Source organism: Parambassis ranga, chromosome 8 (assembly GCF_900634625.1).
Source record: "Parambassis ranga chromosome 8, fParRan2.1, whole genome shotgun sequence".
In the NCBI taxonomy this organism is placed as follows: Eukaryota; Metazoa; Chordata; class Actinopteri; family Ambassidae; genus Parambassis; species Parambassis ranga.
This window is the reverse complement of record NC_041029.1, coordinates 2,870,325-2,893,755: the sequence shown is the minus strand read 5'-3', so window position 1 is coordinate 2,893,755 and position 23,431 is coordinate 2,870,325. Positions and strand designations below refer to the sequence as shown.

At 46.5% G+C, this 23,431-nt stretch overlaps 1 protein-coding gene across 1 annotated transcript in view; it reads right to left on the bottom strand.

Moving 5' to 3' along the window:
* Window positions 1-18,034, bottom strand: part of cacna1ha (calcium channel, voltage-dependent, T type, alpha 1H subunit a) — a 33,489-nt gene extending 15,455 nt beyond the window's left edge. Inside the window, exons 1-17 of the mRNA XM_028411192.1 lie at window positions 17,927-18,034; window positions 17,706-17,839; window positions 16,789-16,886; window positions 14,934-15,093; window positions 13,122-13,434; window positions 10,527-10,619; window positions 9,248-9,486; window positions 8,416-8,918; window positions 6,572-6,738; window positions 6,274-6,468; window positions 3,586-3,737; window positions 3,207-3,392; window positions 3,006-3,123; window positions 1,896-2,051; window positions 1,247-1,334; window positions 887-1,164; window positions 113-481 (exon numbers count right to left, since the gene is read on the bottom strand). Coding sequence (XP_028266993.1) covers window positions 113-481; window positions 887-1,164; window positions 1,247-1,334; window positions 1,896-2,051; window positions 3,006-3,123; window positions 3,207-3,392; window positions 3,586-3,737; window positions 6,274-6,468; window positions 6,572-6,738; window positions 8,416-8,918; window positions 9,248-9,486; window positions 10,527-10,619; window positions 13,122-13,434; window positions 14,934-15,093; window positions 16,789-16,886; window positions 17,706-17,839; window positions 17,927-18,019 — 3,342 coding nt within the window. The 5' untranslated portion in view covers window positions 18,020-18,034. The remainder of the gene's footprint in view (window positions 1-112; window positions 482-886; window positions 1,165-1,246; window positions 1,335-1,895; window positions 2,052-3,005; window positions 3,124-3,206; window positions 3,393-3,585; window positions 3,738-6,273; window positions 6,469-6,571; window positions 6,739-8,415; window positions 8,919-9,247; window positions 9,487-10,526; window positions 10,620-13,121; window positions 13,435-14,933; window positions 15,094-16,788; window positions 16,887-17,705; window positions 17,840-17,926) is intronic.
* Between the last annotated feature and the right edge of the window lie 5,397 nt (window positions 18,035-23,431).

The window sequence follows — 23,431 nt, the reverse complement described above, 5'->3', positions numbered from 1 at the left end:
AACTGGGTGAGAAGAGAATGTGTGTGCAGAGTCAGAGCAGATCTTACAGAAGAATGTAAGAAAAACCAGGAAAAGCCTTCCTAATGTCAATTTAAAGCTGCTGGAAACTTACATCATCGTCCAAGTCATCATCCGCTGAGTCATCTTTGGGGTCAGAGTTCATATTTGGGTCATAGGTCACAGTCCTCCCATTGCAGTCACCATACTCTGCTATAATAGCGGGGCACAGAGTGGACGCCTGCAGCAGCTCCAGTGTCCCCGGCTTCAGTCTGTGGTTTCCCCCAGTGTCCAGCTCCTCGTCCCGGCCGTCGTCCTCCTCGCCACCTTCCCCAGACAGGAGGCTCTCCCTCTCTCCACTGGTGTCCCGCCTTTTCAGGCTCGGTGCTCTGCCCAGGCTGTTCCAGCTGGAGCGACGGCTTCCCCACGAGCTGCCAGAGCCGCGAGGAGGGAGAGGCGAGCGCCGACCGGGACTGGAGAGGCTCTGAGGAGACAGGAAGTAGAGACAGTATGTCAAAATTGACATCCCTTCTTCAACACAGTGTTGTTCAAATATCTGACCTTCCTGAGGAGCCCTGCTGTCTGAGTGGTAAAGTGTTGGCGTGCAATAAATTTATGAATCAGTGAGCAGTCTTTACTGAAATGACATTTACTCTATATCCGACTGGGACTAACATGATATTTAGCCAAATGTCTGAGTCATAAAATGTCCCACCATCATGGTTCTGATATTCTCAGATTCCAGACAACCTCCTCTACAAAATGATGAGGCTCATATAAACCATGTGTATGTATTATCATATTAAATGATGGAACATCTGGACAGCCTGGACTGTCCTGAAAAAAGAAGGTGCAGATAAGAGGCTGTTAATTTAATCTAGTAACTTACCAGAGAGCGCTGGTCATAAGCTGTGGGGTCCATAGATGTTGAGCTTCCGCGGCGTGACTCTGCACGCCCTGCCTCAGAAAAGCCTAGTCCTCCCTCACTATACTGAGGGATCCCCTCTCTATACATGAGGTCATCCCCGAGCATGGACTCAGGTCCCAGAGAGCTCTTGGGAGTGGGCATGGGTGTGGCTGCTGTGCGCATGATTATGGGAGGAGCCATGGTGCCGTGGGGGTCAATGTGACCATTTGCTGTCATCATCAGGGAGTACATCTTTAACTCTGTGGAGTGCATCATCATCATTTTTATCATCATAGATGGATTCATTCAGTATGTAATCATAAATGATATCTTTTTACCCACCCGTGTCTCTGAGCTGCTCCACCTTTTCATCCTCCTCAAAGTTGTCTGACTTCTTCTCATCATCTGATTCTGACCGGTTAGCATCACCCTACATCACACACACACACACACACACACACACACACACACACACACACACACGTCTTTCCTCCTGATCTTTTCACCACATGGAGACATTTCATAATCTGCTGGTATAAATATTGTCGTGGTTTTAATTGAATTCTGTGGCCTTATTCCACATATCTGTTGTTGTTTTGCTGCTTCTCATCTCTCACATTTACTTAGCAGTCTCACTGATAAAAACACTAATATATCCACTCCAGGAGCCCACGTGTACAGATGCTGTAAAATCGGCCCTGTTTAAGACAGTGTGTGACAGTTTGCCATCAGGAAGAAACGCACATCTGAGCCAAGCACCTGCTGAAAGCGTATCCACCATATCCAGAGACTAATGAATATAGACCAATATGGTCCAATGACAAGTCAGATCTGAAGAGAAATCATGGATGTGCACTAAAAATCTACTTTTCTTTACATGTGTGACATAAATGTGCAGTCAATAATTAGACCTACATGCACATAAACACACAGGGCCTGAGCACGCCATGTGTTAAAAATAAGAAAAGGATGAAGAGTCGTTCTTTTTCACCTCAGCCTGGAAGCCTTCGACCAAGATGGCCACGAGTAAATTGAAGAGCACGTAGTTGCCAAATGTCATGAGAGCGACAAAGTAGAGAGCGGCCCATGGAGAGGTGGAGGCCATGCCGTTATATAAGACCACATTCCAGTCCTCCTGGGTCAGGATCTGTGCAATGAGTGAGACAGAGAGAGAGATTGAGGCGTACAGGATTCATGGATGGATGTGAGATGAGGCTGCAAAAAGAGTTGCTACAATACTTCAGTATTATATATGCAGTGTGTGTTTGTGTGTGTTTGTGTCCTGCAGCTACTCCCCAGGAAACTACAGTAAGTATATTTAGAGAGTAACTCCTTCACTTGACAGCCAGTTCTGTATAAAATGCTTCTTCAGCAGCAAAGTGAGACAGTGAACCACTGTATTTCCACAGGGAGGAGCATCTAATGACTGTGTGGACGCAAACAGGAAGAATTCTGCATTTGCCAGCATTTGACAGAGGAGAGGTAAACAAGTCGCACGTGACTCTCTGCAGAAAAGTACTGTTGGCTCTGACTTTATCTCAGGGGCTTTTTTATTTACTGTGGCTCATGGGACTGCGTTCAGTGTCAGAACATCAGATCCCAGTGATGTGGAGGGAAGAGTGCACCATCTGACAATCACTTCTCTCATCTCATCAAATCCCAGCAGCGAGTCAGGAGGTTAAACCTCGTCACTTTCTGCCTCTCCCTTTTCCCCTGCAGCAGCTTGGGTTCTGACAGGTTTTGTAACAGATATATCACCTCTGAAGCTGGAGGTCTGATCATGGAATAGACCTCCCCTAAAACCTGATAGACACACAGTGCTTCCAAATTATGACCCCTTCTTGGCTATATATCAGAGAATATATCTTTAAAAGGCTTCATCACAGCAACGTGGTTCAAATATGGACAAAAACGACATGACCTGACCCTTCTGACAATGCCCACTACTTGTCTGTGCAGGAGAGAAATACATGCATCAAACTGTTATGGGTGGCAAATTAGCCTGAAAACGGCCTGAATTTGAGAGCTGATTTTGAGAATAAAATCAAAGTCACATTGATTTACCGTCTGAGTGGTGTCGCTCAGGACGTGACAAACTGACCTGGAACACAGTGACGATGGCCCAGAGAAGAGAGTCAAAGTTCTTGCGGTCTGGGATGGTGTCTCCGGTCTCTGTTCGGAGGCTGAATTTACACCCAAAGAGATGCATGCCCAGAATACTGCAGAGCAAACACAGACAGAACGGTGGGTGATGCTGCAGTGGGAAATGTGACAGCCTGAGGATATACCGGGGATTCTGTACCTGAAGGTGAAAATGAAAAGCATCAGCAGCATGCAGAAGGTGGCCACATTGTCCATGGTCTTCATCAGCACCACCAGCTGTCTCCTCAGGGCCGGGAGGAAGCGAACGAGCTTCAGAACCCGCAGCAGGCGAAAGGTTCGCAGGACTGACAGTCCTCCATCCGACTGACCAATTATCTCCCACACACTGGACCATGAACGACAGGAGAGCGATTAACATCCAATACATGTTTTGTTATGTGACAAGGTTCTAAACTAAATGACTCTGAGGAATCAGCTGCAGATTCATCCTGATGGTGTCAGTCTCAAAGATGGATGCTGCAGCAGTGCACTCTCAGCCTGAGGCTCCAAATCTTCATCTGTTATCTGCACCTGATTACCTGATGATGACGATGATGCTATCGAAGATGTTGTAGGGGTTCCTGATGTATCCAAACAAGCCAAAGGCCAGCAGCATGAAGCCCATCTCCAGCACAAACATACTGGTGAAAACAATGTTACTGATCTCTAACACGTCAGTCAGCTCCTCGGGCTGTAGGGAGAGGCAGAAAAAAAACAGGTTAATATTTCCACTCTCTTATCCCAGAGCTGTGAAACCCTTTTCTGTCTCTTTGTGCCCTGAAGTGAGACATTATCAATCAAGTTCAGAGCTGCAGTCAGGGCCAATCAATCAAATGGGACCAACAGCGCCAATCTATTACCGCTGATCTACTCCACTTACCTCTCAGCGCACTCAGTGATCCGGCACAGATTTAACAGAGGCCCTCTCATAAAGCATCGAGCCTGGGCCGTGAAAAATGCTGCAATTTTGTGCTCGGCTTAATGCATTAGGGGACCGCATGCACTACTGCCTGGCGTTAGCTGAATGAGTGACAATGTACAGAGCCGCAGACATGACACAGGGAGGAAATAAAGCTTTAGCTTCTAGCATCAATGACTGTAACAACTGTATGGATTACTTAAATTACTGTTTAATTAACATCATTTCTAATGCATCCATCCTAATGCTCACACACAGCATCTCCCCGTGGTGTTAAAAACAGACTGCTCAGAGACACAATGACTGCTCAGAGACAGACTCGCTCATGATGAATAATCATGAGTGAGCCATGAATTCTTAAACTTGATATTCTGCTTGACAGTTTGTCAAAAAAAAACTTCAGCCTCTGATCCATAATTTCTTTCTCCCATCATGCTAATAACACTTCTCCAATTCCTGACAAGCAGTGTGACCATGTACAATGAATAAAACAGTATTGTTGTTGTTGTTAAAGTTCACTTGACCTGTATAAATATGTTTGTTACGAGTCCATAAATGAGGTTTAAAATGTTCATGAAACTTAATGGACTAAACAGAAATGATGACTTCTGATCCTGACCACAGATAGAGGGCGCCACACTACAAAGCACTCCTCACCTGCTCCACCTCAAACACAGCATGATGTCTTATCTCTCATCTTATCTTACAGCCAAGTTTCATGACTAGTGCTCAATGTGAACAGTGAATGTACTCCAGTACAGTATGAACATTTATATTATGTTATACCAGGAGAACAGAGAACGTTCATTTTGATCACTTTAAGGATCCTGAGTCACACTGCAGGTGACTGTGATGCACATTTATGGAGCAACGTATTGATGCACACAGCACACTGCTGACATCATCAAGCTGCAGTGAAGTTTATGTGTGTCCACTGGTTTCACTCTGACAGGGATGTTTACTGCTAACGCTGGTATGAACCCGACCTCAATGTCAATATGAACCGGGTTGATGAATGTGGTGTAAACCTGCAGAGCAGAGCAGGCTGTGGTAAAGTAAACGCACTGTGTGTTTGTGATTACTATTCCTGTCTGATGAGCTTGTGAGTTAATTGGGACGTTGTGAAGCAGATTTTTTCCTGAACAAAAATAAAAGGAAGCAGCAGTGATGTCAGGGGACTGAGTGTGCTGCAACACTAAACAATACACAGCCAGACCCGATGAGCTGTTACTGCTGTTTCATTGACTCTCCATAAAGCTGTGAAGGAGCTCTCAGTCAGCGTTTCTCTTAAGCACACATAATATTACACATACTGTACGTTGCTATATACAGTGGACAGGCTGGCAGCTTCATGGCCTCTGTGTCTTTACAGCAGAGAAATCAAACAGCATCCTGTACATGGTGTTTAATAGGATCATAAATTGATAAATACACGGCTAATAGTTTTTTTACTGCAGGGCTGCATGTGGTGAAAACGAAAGCCGACCTAAACATTTTTACTGAGCAGGTTATGGACTAAAGAGGCAGGTTGTTTAATCAAAATTAAACAACAATCAGAACAGCAATCAGTGCCCACTAGGAGGCATATCAGGTCTTTAGAAGCAGCCACAGCTCTGCATAACACACATGCACACACACACACAGAAATATTAGGGATAAATATTATCAAGAACATTTTCGAGAAACAAAACTGTAAAACATACAAAAAAACCTAAACTATTCCACACAGTGTACACTAGGCCTCCTGCATTCACACACCTCTTCACACACATACACTAAAAGTTTGGCAGGGTGTCGCACGAGGGGGATGAGTTCTGAGGGGAGGGGGAACACTTCAGTCTGTATCAGTGTGTGTGTGGTATTGCCCCTAAAAGGCCATGGCTGTCCCAGTCGCTCCTTATGTTTATAGCACAAAGATAGAAACACACACACACACACACATTACCAGAAGAGGGAATCAGAGAATGAGAGAATGAACTGCGTGCATGCACAAGAATCTTTTCTTTGGGTTTGTACCCGCTTCCTCTGATGCCTGATGGGAAATGGAAAGGTTCTGTGCGTGTGTGTGCATATCTAATACTTCGATGTCTGTGCAATCACACAGCAGTGACCGTGGGGGAGGGGGAGGGAGCAAAGGGGGAGCACTGTAACTACTCCAAAACTTCCAGATGTTGGTCGCAGAGTCTGAACTACAAACATACAGTGTGTGGCCTTCACTCATGAGGTCATCACACATCTCTCCACTTGAACCCCATGACATTTAGAAAGCAGACACCACCCCCCCTCTCCCCTCTCCCCTGCGCCTCACCTGCTCGTGGTACTCTATCCCCATGCTGAGAGTATTGACGAGGATAGCGATCATGATTCCGCGGTTGAAGTATTTACTTTCCACAATCCGCTTCAGTTTCTCCCTGAAGTCGACCCAGGCCTGCACGGCTCTGTTTCTGTACTCCAGCACCCCACGCCGCCGGCCGCGCCCTCTGCCTCCTCTCAGATCCACTCCCTGGAGGAGAGATTAGTAGATATTTTCTAATTAGCACAAAAAAGAGTTCCTTAAAAAACACTCTCCTCGTTATCATTGCCACACCACCAGCATCCATTCTGACCTGAGGGAAGTCGTGCAGTCTGTCCGCCTCTCCCTTGCCTCCCTCCAGATCTCCCAGTTCCAGCTCCAAGGTCTCCAGGCTGCGGGCACACAGAGGGCAGCTCAGCAGCTCCAGGAGCAGAGGGCTGGGCACCACGCCTGCCAGCTGGTACAGCAGCCTCTGGCGACCTGCGGGCGGGTGGAGATGGACGTTCAGTCACACAGCACAGAGGTTGGTTCTGATGTCTCTTTCTGCCCTGGTCTCATCACTGACTCTTTTCCACTAAAAGTAGACTATATGGACAAAAGTATGTGGACAGCCAGCCACCACATGTTGGATATTTCTGGTTTCCTGTCCTCCAAAAAAACACTGTAAAGTCTGATGAAGGGTGATGAGGTCAGACACGTTTTTATAGCAAACTGTGAAGATCGTTTCATCGTTTTTTTTGTATGATAAATACACAAGTTATCATCAAAAGCTCTAAAACGGCAACAATAAGTCAATGAATGGAAATTTGGAACTGTTTCCGGAACATTTTCAGGACATTTTCCACTGGTGTGTCCATAACAATCAGAATGTATTATCAATAACACCAATCAGCTGCAGGACTGGTGGAGTGAAGCATTAAGATTTACATTTTACAACTAGAAGCAGACAAAACATTTACTTTTAGCCACACAGTGTAGCTGCTTATTATTTGTCTTGTTGCTGTGAGACAATTTCAACGTTTTTATCTCCACCACAGAGGAGCGGACTCAGGTGTGATGATACAGCTGGAATAATAGGAGTGAGATTTCGGGTGCAGGGCTGGAGGGCTGTCCTCTTCCAGCAGAGAGCCGACACACACTGTTTCCGCAGTGCTCGCCCACAGCCTCCTCTCACCTCCTGTTCTCTGATTCAGCCTTTTTTCAAACAGTGCAGAGAATCATCTGAAAAATAATGCTTCACTTCTGGAAACATCAGCTCTTCAAAAGCAGCTTCAGCAGCACGTCAAACGCTTCAAGATGCCGCCTGATACCTCCAGCTTTGTCTTTCATTCTCTCTTACAGATCTCTGCAGCAGCTCTGACTCTGCTTTCACAGACTGTATTCTCACAAACTCCTGTAGAGAGCTCAATATTAGTCTGATCCCCACAGGGCCTTATATTGCATTATCTTAGATTAGATTATATTTGCTCTAAAATTAAACTCTCAAAGAATAAAGGGGTCATTCAATCAAAGAACAAGACTCAAACTGTAATCCCATTATACTGTAAAGTTTATCATGAGACCACCTGAAGGTGAGGCCCATTAGTGTGTGATGGTGAACTGACTGGAAACATCTCTCAAAGTATCTGTTTACTTCAGAAAGAAGTGGAAGAAGTCATTCATGGCTTCATTATGTCTGGAGTGTCAGCGGCCAGCAGTGTGTGACTGTGTGTGACTGTGTCTGTGTGTGTCTGCATGAGTGTATACAGCCTCACATCATTAGGATGAAACAGACAAGTGTATCATGCTGCTGCTGATTCTCCTTTATAACCACCATATTGCCTAACCCCCTCCCCCTTCTTCATAACTCCCCTGCCCCTCCCCACATGCCACCTTGATTGGCTCGATCCTGCCACTTTATCTGCCTCTCTGCACTGATGACTGTAACACTTAAGACATGGATTCCCTTCAGGACTCTAAGTGCTGCTTCTCTCTCTCTCTCTCTCTCTCACACACACAGGCGTGACACAGGTCAGGCTCAGGAAGAGGACACATACTAAAAGAAAAGAGTGAGGATGATGATGCCCGAGGGTCATCTGAAGTACGGATGTGCAGAGGGACACACTGAAAACATCACAGCGGTAGTTTTGTTACTGTGTGTGTCTGTGTGTTTCTTACTGTGCTGGCCCATGAGCTGGTAGAGCCTGTTGAGTGTCTCTGTGTGCTCGGACGCCGGGTGGTTGGGCGGATGATGCTCCGTCCCGCACTGCTTTGAGTGCGGCGGCGGCGTCTTGCTGCTGTAGCTGCACACAAAGGACGGAAGGATGGTCGGATAGTTCATCCCCCCATTCAGCCTCCCCAGGAGCGCGCTCATGCCCTGTGTGACCGCCGGGCTGTCGCTGCTATGTCCATTTGTGCTTCCTCTGCGAACAGGAAGCGTCTTCATCTCTAGCTCCTCCCCTCCTTCTCGGTCCACATGCTCCGCCACGTTGAGGGTGTGCTGCCCGCCGTTGCTGAGGCGACAGTGCTGGTGCTGGTGGTGCTGGAGGAGGTTGTGGATGGGCCTCAGCCACATGTTGGTGGCCGGGCCGGAGCCTCTGCTGGAGCCGTGGCCGTGTCCGTTCCCGCTGCTGTTGCTGCCTCCTCCGCCGCCGTTAGGGTTTACTTTTTTACGCCGTTTACTGAGAAAAGGACAAAAATAAAAGACATTAAATTATTCAGACCACAAAGTGTACTCCACTTCAGTTCAGTGCCCCCGACCACGAACTCGATAAAATAAGATCACAAATACAAAAAGTAGCCAGATCTGGAGGGCGGCTGGGCTCCAGGAGGAGCTCAAAGTACAGTCGCTGCTCCTCCACATTAGGAGGATCCAGTTTAGACTTATCCAGGACCTGCTGGAGGGATCACACCTCCCAGCTGGCCTGTGAGCAGCTGAGGATGCTCCAGTCCAGCTGTGATGGACTGGGTGTTTTGGTGGAGTGATGGATGAACAGAGATCAGCACTGACCTGTGCCATCCGGAGTATATCCTCTGCAGCCTGCGCGTGAGCTTGCGGTAAAGGTGGCTAATGTAGCGTAACATCTCCTCGTAGCAGGAGCCCGGCTCGCTGTAACTGGCCAGCGTGGAGTCGTTGGACATGTAGCGAGCGCGCTGCTCCCTCATCAGGGCGTTCTCCCTCTGCTTTGTCTCAGAGAACTGGGTGGCGATGACCACGAGGCACAGGTTGATCATGAAGAAAGAGCCCACCTGGTCCGAGAGGAGAGGAGCAGAGCATCATCATCATCAGGTCTGCGTCACATCACACTCCATCAAAACACTCTCAGCTTTTATCAATACTTGGGAAAAACTAAAAAAAATTAAGTGATGCTCTGATGAGGCGCCTTTGGCAGGAAGGAAGGGGCACGGACTGTGATGAAGTGTGTATTGAACAGGTGATTAGTGTGAAAGACAGACAGGAAGCCAGAGCTGTTTATTAAACTCTCTGCTCTGACGTTCCCATTTGTCTTCATTCCTGTCTCTCCCACTTGCTGTAATAATGATCCCAGCCCGCTCGCTCTCATCCCCCCCTCTCTCCTTCTAAATGCAAAAAAAAGTACTCTTTCATCAAACGACAGGGTGACGAGCTCATACAGCATTGTAAAATATGGCCTCTTTGAAAAGCCTTGTAAGTCTGTAATAAGAGGAAAATTATACTTGATGGGCTGTTTATGCTCAGATTGATATAAGAGCTGATATGGAGGCAAATAGACTCACAGCATCCTCACAGACATCGAACATCTAACATATGAAGTTAGGATCAGTTCATTTGTATTATAGTGTCACAGGAATAACTGGGCTCCTGTTTACATGACCGGCTACCCTACATGGTTCAGCCCATTATCAGACGGCAGGGTGTCCATTTACTTTTGGACATATACGCCCCGTTTACACTGGAGAAAGTCAATCCAGATAGCCTTTAAGCTATTTACATTCAGACCTATTTTCAAATCTGGCTATGACACACATGTGTCCACGCTCAATCTGGCTTAATCCGGCTTGTTTGTTGTGCTCCAAACCACTAGGTTGTAATATACAGAGTCCGTTCAGGCCGCGGTAGGAACATGCATCATGCGTTCGACGGTTGTTTACATACGGCTTTTGTATGCGACCCAACACTGTCCCCGTCTGGATTTATCCAGATACAACTCAAATCCTGCTCTAACTGGATTGATTTCCCCAGTGTGAACAGGCACACAGTGTATCATTACAAACATTGAATAAAAGGATAGATACAGGGTGGTACTTACAATAATGAGCAGTATAAAATATATAAAATTGTAGAAGGAGTGAGCATCCATGACATAGTACATGATATCCACCCATCCTTCCAGTGTGATGACCTGAGAGGAGGAGAAGAAGAAGAAGAAGAAGACACACACGGTCAGAGGAGCTGTAATGAAGAGCAAAGCAGAAAACATTCCTCCAGGCCCGTTACTTTCAAAAACATATGACTAACACATCACACAGCAGGCAGGACATTTTCAGCTTAATGGCCATTCCTCAAACCTCATACAAGTGTGTGTGTGTCCCATGAGGCTGACGCAGCTCTTTCATGTAGCCGTTATGCTAATTAGTAGCTGAGATCTAAAGAGTTTAAAGTGGTGTCTCAGCCGAGTCGATAATACACTCACACCTCAACATTAATACCTTAGCTAAAGATTACAGAGCATGTACACACACACACACACACACTGATCCCACCAATGTATAATATGCACATACACACACACACACACACACACATATATACAAGTAGGTGACTAATCCTGTGTTTCTGGAATACTCCCCACACACAGATTAAGCCAGAGGTTCTTATTTCTGAGCTCATACACTCCTGAGCTTTCATCCTGCAGAATCACAGCAGACACATGTTGCTTAATATTCAGAACTTATTTATACCATAAAAACAGTGTGTTTTGGGGAGATGTGTGAAATTAAGACAAGGTAACTAGAGTTTTATTCTCTTCACAAACACACAGTAAATCCCCACTGATGACTGTTCACCCTAAAGGTCGGGTAGGAGATTTCAAAAGTAAACACACGCCCCTTTGTCTCAGAGCTCACCCCGAAGCCACGCCTCCAATCACATGGACGCGCATCACCTGAAGATGAGCTGTGGTCTGTGACTTCGGCCATCATGCACGTACCTCTCTGGTGCACACAGAGCAGGAAGAGGGTGACAACCAGCCAATACTCCGTGCAGGGTCGTCCCGGAGGATTGGCTGATGTTTTTAGCGTTTTATAGCTTCCACAGATGATTCATATTCTTCGTTTTAAAGCGAAACTGCCGAACTAATTGGTTGCTATCAGACTGTAAAGAGAAGTTACACTAATTCAACTAAAAGTGCATCAGAATGAAAAACCTACCCTACCTTTAACACGGGCTAAATGCTAACAAGTGGCTCACTGTCATTGTTATTGAAGACATCACGAGAAATCCTATCGGCTGTTATTGGAGCACATAGGATGATTTCTGAATAAAAAACTGTGATCATTGAACAGTTTTTAGCCTCATGCAGAAACAGATGTGACGGTCATGCAACAACAGTTTGATCTGCATTGTTTACATGACAGCTGAGCAGGTGGCACGTCCAGCAGCATGCAGCTGTAAATATTCTCATGTTCTCTTTTAAAGCTGTTCTCTTTATTATGATTTTTGTGCAGGTTTTTATTTTGAAAATCAAATATCTGTATCAGCCTGAAATCAGGTTGTGATTGTGCTTTGAACCTTTCTGTTAATGAACAAACTCATCTGAGCTCACTCTGAAGATCACAGCCTGCTAACAGAGTGTCCGCTAATTCATGCTAATAGCTTTCATGTACTCCATGCTAATGGACCGCATGTGTAGCAGAGAGCGCGCTCTCAGCTCTCAGCTGTCACCGCTCAACGACTTAATCTGCACATTGTTCTCAGAGCCTGATAGAGGGTGTTCAGGTTCAGCACTCATTAACCCTTACTCTGATACATCCTCACTGCTGGAAACTGAAGATATTTATAAAATCCACAGATCACTGCTGTGATGTTAGTGGCTGTTTAACCATCCCGGGTGTGGCACAGAGAAACCATAATCTGGGATGACAGTGGGATGTGTTAGGGTTGTTCTCTGCACTGGTCCCAGGATGCACTAACCCCCCACCCCAGAAAAGAAAAACTAGATCCATGGGCTGAAATGTTTTCAAACCCTGCGCTGAGATGTATAATTCATATTCTTTATATTTACATATGCGGAGGGAATAATGCTGCAGGAATAACAAGCCCACAGCCTCATTTAACATTCGGCAGACTCCATTTCTCCCCCTCTCCTCCATCACTTCATTCCCTTTGACTCCGCTGCTGTTTACATCAACAAATACTCTGCAGAACATTTAACACGGCCAGTTTTAAAAGGGTCAAAAACACCTGTGTGTGCCTGTGTGTGTGTGTGAAGAAACTAATTAAGAGTTTATAGCCACACACAAACACTCACCTGGCTAAAAAACTAATCTGACATAAGACTCAAAGTGCTGCTTACTAAAGCATCCCGAAAGAAAACAAGATCAGCAAAATCTCTTCTTTAAAGGCACACACACACACAGACACACACACACACACCAACAGATGCCTAACAGAAGATGTTTGTGTCTTCAGTATTTCTGCTATTTACAGTGATTTGAAAGTAGCTTTTAGAAGGTTGAAGCAGGCATCTAGACTTCATCGGGAGCTTCATCAGTTCTGAACTTCATCAGTTCTTCTTCATCAGCTGCTTGGATAAGCAGCGAAACATCTTCAAGAAAACTCTACTCTAGTCCAGATGCCTCGTTCAACCTGCTGAATGAAGATGACCTGGATGACTGAGTCTCACCTGGAATATGGCTATCCAAGCGTAGCCAATGTTGTCGAAGTTGACAGCTCCCTTGTGAGGGTTGAGCTCCCCGGGCCGGCAGGTGTTGTAGTACTGGTTCCAGTTAACACAGCCGTTGACACTGGCGCCGCCTGATCCAGTCAGAGCTAAACTTTGGTGGGAAGCATCCAGGGAGCAGTCCACCCCGTCCTCGGTGTAGGGGGGCAGACTGTGGCAGCGCAGCATGCCGTTATCGCGGGGAGCCGAGCAGATGAACGGGGCGTCTTCACCTTCCTCTGACATGTAGTAAGGATTTATGGACAGGTTGTACATCCTGGGAGGAAAAAAGAGAAATAAAAACAAGTGAGTTTGGTGTTTGAAGCTAATTTCAACAACAGATCTGAGATTTTACCTTCAGCTAGTTAGCTTTAGCTAGCTTACACTCAGCAGACGTGACTGTGTTATATATTATATACATATTTTAGAAAAAGAAACACTTTTGTGAACGTGATGTAGAAAACGTTATGATTCTGAAAGCTAGCTGGAGGAACATCCAGAGCAGAGTGTGTGTGTGTGTCTGTTGCTGCAAGGACTCATATTGTGCCGGAGGTCAGACATCCATTTGTTCTGTGAGAGGAAACACAGCAGCCTCAGCTATGAAATATGTAGCTGCTGCTTTCTGTCTGTGTCTGCGGCCACATTAACTCTGGTACCATTTGTACCATTACATCAAACAGAATCAGCTCCGCCGTGTCTCCGTGACACGCTTCCCCTCCTCAGGCTGTGGACACTGTCCTGTGGCAGAGGTGGAGCTTGTTTTTGTCCATCTGTATGTTTGGGAGGGAGTGGATGTGTTTTTAAATTTAATCTTCATCCAGACTCCAGATGAGATGTGGGAGAGGAGCTTCATGAAATATTTTCTCACTGCAGAGGAGATGCAGACGTCTCTCTCTCCTCGGTCTGAGCTGCAGCTCTGTCTGTGTGGACGTGTTTTGACTGTCTGACATCAGAAGCAGCCTGGACCTGGTTCATGTGTCTCTCAGCCTGACGTCAATCCAGCTAGAGTAGGATTGAATCCAGATAGCCTTTAAACTGGATACGTGGACAATCCAGCTTAATCCAGCTTGTTTGCTGTCCTCCAAACCGCTAGGTGGCGCCTCGTAATATACAGAGTCCGCTCAGGCTGTGGGAGGACCGTGTGTGCACATGCGTTGTGTGTTTTTTATTTGTTTTTTGTTGTCACGTGTTGCTTGTTCTTTCACTTTTATTTTCGGTTCAAAAAGCAGTTTATTCCTTTGTAGCCCTGTGGAAAATAAACTCGGGCCAAAGCTGTCGTAGTTCGACAGTTGTTTACATATACGGCTTTTGTACGCGACCCGGACACTGTCCCTGTGAACCCGGAAGTATGACGTCACTAGCGGGATTTGCGTTCAGACCTGAGCCAGATGTAAGCCAATCCGGCTAGATCCACCTCCAAGAGGTGGACTGAAATATATCCAGATACGGCCTAAATCCTGCTCTAGCTGGATTGATTGATCAGTGTGAACAGGGTCTCAGTTAGCACTTAGCTTTCAGATAGCTGTTCGTTGCTGGCAGTTACCTTGTAGTTAGCATTTAGGCAGCTTACAGTTATTTATCCATTCAGTTTATACATGTTAAGTTTCAGTTTCTGTCATTTAACTCTCGGTTAGTTTGGTTAACAGACCACCGGCCTTTAATGTTTTAGATTTGTCAGCTAGTCAGCACTTCATTTTCAGTTATCAGTTATTTATCTGTAACCTGATGCTGACTGTTCTACATGAGTCTGAGGTGAGACAGACAGGGGTTGCGTACGTTCTGACGTCCTCTCCCAGGAAGCAGCGGTTGCGCAGCAGCCCCGACCACAGCTGGACTCCAACAATACCGAAGATAAAAAAGACGAAGAAGCAGAGGAGGAGGACGTTCCCCAGCATGGGCAGCGTGTCCAGCAGCAGCGTCACCAGGATCCTCATACCTGCACAGAGACACACACACACACACACAGGGTCAGACGCATGGCTCCACCTGGTTACCCTGACAACCAAACCTACACCTCCATCCTCACAGCCAGCACCATCATGAGTGGTGACAGTGTGACATCACTGGCTCCTCTGGGATTTGAACTCCCAGCCTCCTTGTAGCTGCTGTTATCTAAGCGTGTGCACCCGGCGTCCGTCCCCAGCTGTCAGACCTGCTCAGCCTCAGCTGAGTCAGATCCAGTCCCGAGGCGCTCACAGCGTGCTCCGTCCACATATCACAGCGCTGCCACACTTAGCTGCACTGATGATGACACTGTTAACTACTAATAACACTATCATGTACGTAAGTACACTGTTGTCAGGAAGGGCAGCATCACGGAGAGCACACACATGATCCACTGTGGAGGCACCAACAGGTCCCTGACAGCAGGAGGCGGAGGGCTCCCCCACACAGCACATCCACATGCAACAGCTCACAGGACCATGAAGGGGTTAAATTAAACTGATGCAAACATCCTGCGGGCGTCTTTGGTTGTGTGTACCTGCCAGTTTGAGTGTGGCCTTCAGGGTGTGTGTGTGTGTGTGTGTGTGTCTACACTGACCTTGAGTTTTTTCAGCCCACAGTAATACCTCTGACTGTCACCCCCCCCCCCCCCACCCACCTCCAGGGAGCCACTGAAAACTCGTCACAGTAACACAAGTTTAACTTCGCCTTAGTCACAAGGTTAAGGTCACACACACACCTCACAGGGGTAGTGTGTGTGTGTGTGTCAGTGTAAATGACTGTTTGTGGTCATACACTGAAAAAAACAGACAACCTGCCATGCTTTATAATGGTGGCTGTGTTATCTGCAGTGCCTACAGCGCGCACACACACAGCCTTTAACGTGGGTGTGTTTTAGGTCGACCTGTTCCACATGCTGACGGCCTGCAGCTGCCAGACAGGAAGCACACGTCTGTTACCATGACAACAGATACTTACATGTTTCAGTGTATACACTGCCCAGTGTGTGTCTGTGTGAGTGTCTGTGTGTGTGGTTGTGTGTGTGTCTCTGTCTGTCTCTGTGTGTGAGTGTCTGTGTGTGTGTGTGTGTGTTTATCTGTGTCTGTGTGTGTTTCTCTGTGTCTGTGTGTGTGTTTCTCTGTGTCTGTGTGTGTGTGTATGTTTCTCTGTGTCTGTGTGTGTTTCTCTGTGTGTGTGTGTCTGTGTGTGTCTGTGTGTGTGTGTCTGTGTGAGTGTCTATGTGTGTGTCTGTGTGTGTTTCTCTGTGTCTGTGTGTGTTGTAGGAAGCAGCCAGTCTGAGCAGCAGCCTGGCCTCCTGCCTAATGTACGCTGGTTAATAATCATGCACCATGTTATGACATCACTGTCAGGTGACCCTCTCTAGCCGTGGATTCATGGCAGCTTCTGCCTCACAGCTTTTAGGAAGAAGACAAACGATGTGCGAGGTCTCCCTCAGCAGCAGAGTCCTGGATCAACTTAGCACCAAGCAGTGAGAGAACACCGACACCCCGCGCTGACCGTGACTCTGTGTGAGTTTACATCCTCCTCAGCAGGAAGCCATGATGGAGGCTGAGCAGCAGTCACATGACCAACATTCAGAGAGTCTCTGTCTGACCTGCTCATTAAGCTGCATATCAATGGCCTGATCACTGGGGAGTGTTTGGCTGCAAAGCATGCTGGGACTTACTCGGCACTCTGTTGATGGCCCGCAGCGGCCGGAGCACTCGCACTGTTCGGATGGCTGACAGGCTGGCGTTGTGGCCGTCCAGTGAATACTCCATCACCCTGAGGACACAAGGAGAAGGGTTAACTGCACACATACACACACAGATGTGTACATGATAAAGAAACAACAGATAATCAAGCAGCACACGTGGTTCCTGTGTGTTTGTGGTGTAATCACGGTCTGCAGCAGGAACAGGAAGTGGGTCTGGTCAGAACTGAGTTGGTCAGATTAACACTTTATTTACCTTTCCTGCATGTTGATACTTATAGATGAAGCTGCAATTTAAACCCATTTTTTTATGACTTTAATTCCTTGTTTTTCTAATCTACCCTCAGTTGTGGCACTTCTAATCTAAAGCAGGACCTGTGTCCACTCATGTCAGTGTTCCACAGAATAATGGGTTAAATGAGTCATAAGGAGGTTCTCCTCTGGAGGAGCAGACAGTGTGTTGTCTTCATGAACTCACTGGAGTAACAGATTACATATAATCCAGATGAGAGATTATGTAAGAAATGTAAGAACAGCTGTGAAGAGGGAGCAAAGATACTAACTATACTAACACTCAGTCTACACATCCAAACATGACGAGCAGGTGTTTGTGTTGTTTTACTTTAATCTAGTTTAACTCATACATAATATGAACAAACTGAGTCCTTCTCTGCCTCATGCTGCACCATCACTGGGTGGAGGTGAGGCTGTGACAGCAGTCCTGAGGATGTTTCTATTTTGATCACACTGTGAGGACAGAGACACACACATGCACCTCTATCATACATCTATGTCATGTGAGTGTGTGTGTGTGTGCGAGAGAGAGAGAGAGAGAGAGAGAGAGAGAGAGAGAAGATATTAAACATGAGAGGAAGCTGTGTGATACACACCCCGCCATGACGATGACAAAGTCCAGCTGGTTCCACTTGTCACCAAGGTAACAGTTAGGGCCGAAAATCCCCAGAGCCACCATCTTGATGACCATCTCCACCGCAAAGAACGCAAAGATGCAGTCATCCAGCACCTGGTGGCACAGAGGATCAGAATCAGCTCCTCATCACATTTTAAAAGAGTGTCAGAGTCAGAATTCATGTTTCACATAGACGCTCACCTGCAGGATGCGGCACCACTCTGACTGGCAGCTGACGTCCTCGCAGGGCTGAAACATCCCCAGAGTCACACAGTTGAGCAGGATCACCAGCATGGACACATGCTCGAACCACGTGGAGGAGGAGGGGGTTAAGGTTCAAACACCATGAAACCATCAGAGCAAAACAAGCAGGACTGACTGTTACACCGGGACCAGACCACATGGATTTAGTCTGATTCTAGGTCTGATGAAGGTCTGTTCTCTCAGTCATCACACACTGAACACTGCTGCTGGAAGGACCACATACCATCAGCTCTATAACCTGAGCAGACACATAGCAGCATCACTATGGCTGCTGAAAGGTGGAGTTAGCCAGCAGCTAACCGTGAGATGGAGCTGTGTCACTTGTTCTTCTCTGAGAGGACAGAGCCAGGGAAGAACCCAGAGAGGCTCCTGTCTGAGGAGCAAACACTGCAGCCTCATGATGCAGACGTGTTGGATTATTGAACATGCTGGTGTATGGAGCGGTGTATATACTGTAATATTTTGCAGAAAGTGATGCCTGTGACCTGCTTCCAGTAGAAACAGCAGGCTGATCCTTTAATTCTAAATATTCTTTAAACCTGCTGTCCTACTTGTGAGTCACAGCGAGGAGGAGGAGGCAGAATTTTGAAGGGTATATAAATGTGGGCCGTCTCCTCTGAGCTGCGTTTCTGATAATCTGTGTAGATTTTCTTCTCTTCTTTTATCCTTTTTGGAGTCAGATTATATGTTTGGGACTAAACAGGAAGCCACAGAACGGGCAGGAAACAGCGGGCTTCAGCCGCCATCAGCGGCGCCCGGTGTGAACAGGAATCAGACGTCGTGTCTTTGAACAATGGCTGCTCTCACTTCATTTCACAAGAACAGATCCAAATCTGCTGGATGCACAACAAAGAGATCCATCCAGCTCCTATAAACCACACAAGAACCAGAAAGAACTGACACGGGCAGCGTATCCCAGCAGCAGCAGTAATTTTAGAAGATGTCTCATCATCATAATAAGATGAAATAATACACAGAGAGAGTACAAAGAGAGGAAGAGTGAGAGAGAGATGTGATTAAAGAAGGGGACATGACAAGAAGAGGAGAAGAAAACAGCCTCTAATGCTGCTGTTTCCTTCACACACACACACACACACTGTGCTGTGAGCTGTGCTGTTGAAGTATTCCCAGGGTGAAGCACTGTTCTAATTAGAAAGGGAGTTAAAGCAGAGAACAAATGGTGACCATTACTCACACAAGATGCACGCATATTGTATGCAAATGTCATGATGTATCACACACACACACACACACACAGTGGGGGCTCACTGCTGTGATCAAACTTGGACCCGATCCGTTCTCTTCCACTTCCAGCTTGTCCACACTTTGCATTCCAAGCACAGGTGAGCCGAGCCTCAGACCTCACCTGGCAACAAGGAATTCTATTTTCTGATTGGTCGATAGGTCGCTAATTCCAGACCGCTATATGAGCACACAGTAGTCTGCCTTTGACTCATTTACATGGTATTTAAAGGAATTTCTGTGGAGTGAAGCTAATCATTTCTCGTGTGTGACGGAGACAGCGAACAAATACACACGTTTCACTATATTTCAGGAACCTGACTGTAACCTGTGACCCAAAAACTGACAATATGTCAGAGCTCCCCCTAAAGGTCTCGAAGTAGGCTTTCAGTGGAGCTCGTGTCCTTTTTTGCTGCTGTGACTAATAGTCTGGAAAATACGGTAATTCCACTATGAACCACTAGAAGGTCTATAGAGCTGATGTAGCATCCTCTCCACGGTGACTCAGAGTTAGTTGGTGTGCAGTACAGCAGCATGAGGTGACACCTGGGAGGCCCCAGAGCTGCTGCTGCTGATGCTCCATCAGTGTGAAACACGGGCCGTAGTGCCCTCAGGGGAGCAGCAATAAAACATCGTCAATAACACTGTGTTAAACGACAATGTGCTGTTACACACAGTGTGAGGGCGAGGCTCCTTCACAGATGACAGCCTCCGTAATCTGCAGCAGAATTAAAAGCACAGATTTGAATATGCATCTCTCTGTCTCTCTCTCTCTCTCTCTCTGTGGCCTCCTTGTGCTCTGCTTTCTCTAATTCCTCTTTAATCTCTGCAGTCAACACCTCCTGAGCCCCCTTCTGTCTTCAGACCCCCACCACACACACACACACACACTCAGATGAATTAATGTGTCTAAAGTCTTCAAAGCAGCAGAACCAGGCTGAGCTCAGCGAATGCACTCAAAACTTATTTTTTTAATATCAATCTTTCTTTGGCTTCCGCCGCTCTTTCACACACACGCATGCACATAGGATTAAATGTAAAACCATAGTTATGTATTCCTAATGTTGCTATAATACAGATTAAATACCTTGTGGACCCTGACCAGCTGTGACAGATCCGAGCCTGGAACACACACACACACTCAGTGCTCCCAGCGTCTCACTTGTTAAGGTCGATTTATGCCCGCACACTTTCAGCAAATCAGATTATCTCTGTCATGTCACAGCGGAAGTGGGGAGCTGTGTGTATTCGTACAGCTGGCACTGGGCGACGGTTCAATATTAGCATTCATCACCTGTCCATAACACAGAGTTTGACACTCGCTCAGTGCAGAGGAATGTGTCTGAACACACACGGCACGGTTTCGTTTTTAGATCTTATATGATGTGTTGTGCTGTGTAACAGCAGACACACACAGTATGAGTGTGTTTACATTTTAAGGGAAACGAGTGCTTTTAGAATGAGGTCAGACCGCAGACACACACACACTGGTCTGGCATGTTTCAGTCCACATCCAAGCATGATCATTACAGTCACATTAAATAAATATCACTCACAGGTTTGAGTCTGGGTCCACCTAAACTCCTGCTTAGTCCAAATGCAGGCACAGAAATTAAATAACCATTGATGCATAAATACACCATCATTCAATGCGCCTCTCAGATGTTTTAGTGCACATACATCAGACACGTCTGTGTGGACACACTCTGCTGCAGCTGAACCTGCTGCGTGAAGCTACAGAGAGACTGACCGGCTGTGAGTGTTTTGAGGCGGGGGAGGAGCTCACGGCCGCTGCTTGTCGAGGACAGTGGTCTGACTGCAGAAGGATTTCACGTCAGTCTCCAAACGTCACCAGAGAGTCAGTAGTTTCTTTAGATTAAAAAAAGTTTGAAAACGCCAAATGTAGCGAGAGAGACGCCGAGTTGGCAACACTCGTCTATATGCTGGGGTAAAAATGCCTCCCTGTATTACTTAATGCGCATGTCCAGAACCGAACAGAACACGCGCCCCAAATCGAAACGGGGGGCGGGCGATCATGGGAGCAGGAAACTCACGCTGTGATACGTCAACTGTCTGTCACTCAAGCGGCAACGCCCATAATTATGCGTAACTTTAAGTCTGAATACAATTGAAACGAGTGGGTTGTAAAAAAATTCACCCCCCCTACAATTGACACTAGAAGAGAACCTATCATCTGAGACCAGAGTGGTTTTTTGTACCAGGCCGTAAACATGTTAATTTCTGCTGTGAAGTCGGCCATTTTAACATGGGAGTCTATGGGAAATTACTCGCTTTTGGAGCCAACCCCCAGCTGTTGCAGCGTGAATTACAAGTTTTGACACTTCTGCATGGGCTTCCACTTTGAGCCCCGAAGGTTGCCGCTTGGATTGAACATGTTCAGCGGTGAGCTACAAGGAACAGCTTTAATATGATATCTGTCCATTTAAAAGATCATTCAATAAACTGAAGCCCCAAACAGCTGCACATGGAGACAGAGGAGGCCCCACAGCATCCACCAGAAGACGGAGGACTTCACCTCCACGCGCCAGGCAGGACAGAGCTGGCTGCACCATCACAGCACCACGCGTCCTGCACGACTCCATCTGCAGCGTCTGCTGTGCAAACGTGCAACAACACCACCCATCTGACGTACACACACACACGCCACAATGCAGCTTTAAGCATTTGTGTTCAGCTCGTACCACATTGTGTCTCACACCTACAGCAACTGTGATAACACTTACACACACTCACAAAGTGAACATTCACACACACACACGTGTAGTGTTTGAATGGAAACCACGGGCTGAAGCAGCGCTGCACCTTTACACGGTCAGCAGAGCTTTACATACAAACTGCTGCGGAAGCAGGCCAACAAAAACACTATTACACAACCTCTTAGGTACACACAAAGGAGACATCTCACAGCACACACACGCACACAAAGCTACAATGTCAAGCCCTCTCCAGTGAAGCTGTCAGGTCAGGGTGTACAAGAGGAGGCTGCGGTGAAGCACCACACACACATATCCAGTTCATCCACATGAAAGCTCATCACTGCTAACATTTAAACACACATTCAGCCGCCTCTGTCCCACCTCTTTGTTCAGGACATCCCAGCTGGATAAACTCTGATTGTGCTTGAACACATCATGAGTGATGTTTGGTTCTCCCTGATCAAATCATTATTTAAACCAATTCTCAACTAAATTATTTTCCCAAAATATAGTGTTTAAACCATCAGGATTCTGTCTCAGTGCAGCTACAACACCATGAGTGGTTCATGTTTCACATTAGGGCTGCAACAAACATAGTAGACGGCAAAATTCGTCAACAACTAACACACACACTTTTTCAAAGCACCAACTGAGGGCTTTGGTCTAATATCTTCAGCTTTATACATTGAAGCGGCAGCACGGAGGCGGATGAAGCAATGACAAATGATTAAGGTAGTCGATGAGTAGTCGTTAGTTGCAGCCGTATATCACATATAAATCTGAAGGATGTTTCATAATTATTCTGTCTGACAACATTTTTTGCAGCAGGACTCCCATGTGACCAGCAGTCACATGACAAACGTCCAGTATTTGGCTGGTCTGGCTGGCAGCACTCTGCATGTTCTCTGACAGTCAGCCACAGGGGGCTGTTTAAAGACTGCTCTGTGCAGATGCCATTGGTCACAGACAGTGGTCACAGTTTACAGACACTCAGAGCTGCCCGAGGCTCGCTGGCTGCTGGGGGATGAAGTCCAAACCTGTGTGCACCACCTCGTTCGCCTGATTCCACTGAATTAGGAGCTAAATGGGAGGTAATTAATGTGAATGTGAAAGGCTCCGATCAGTGACCAGTCACAGCACTTAGCTCTGCCATGGAGACAGATGGCTGAGGGAAGCAAAAATCTCAGCATCCACACACACACACACACACACACACACACACACACACAGAGAAGCAGGCTGAATCTTTACAGTGGTCTGTGGCTTAATGGAGCTCTCAGACAAACTCAAATGGAGACAAAGAGGGAAAGAAGTGACTGTTTATGTGACAAGCTGTCCTCTATAAAGGTTCTGGGAGGATTTAAACACATTATTTCATATATATATATAAATATTATATAATTATATATTTTTACATGAATGTTTTTAGCTGCTAAATATGTTAGCTGTGTTAGCAAACCATTTACATCATCTGACCCGCCCA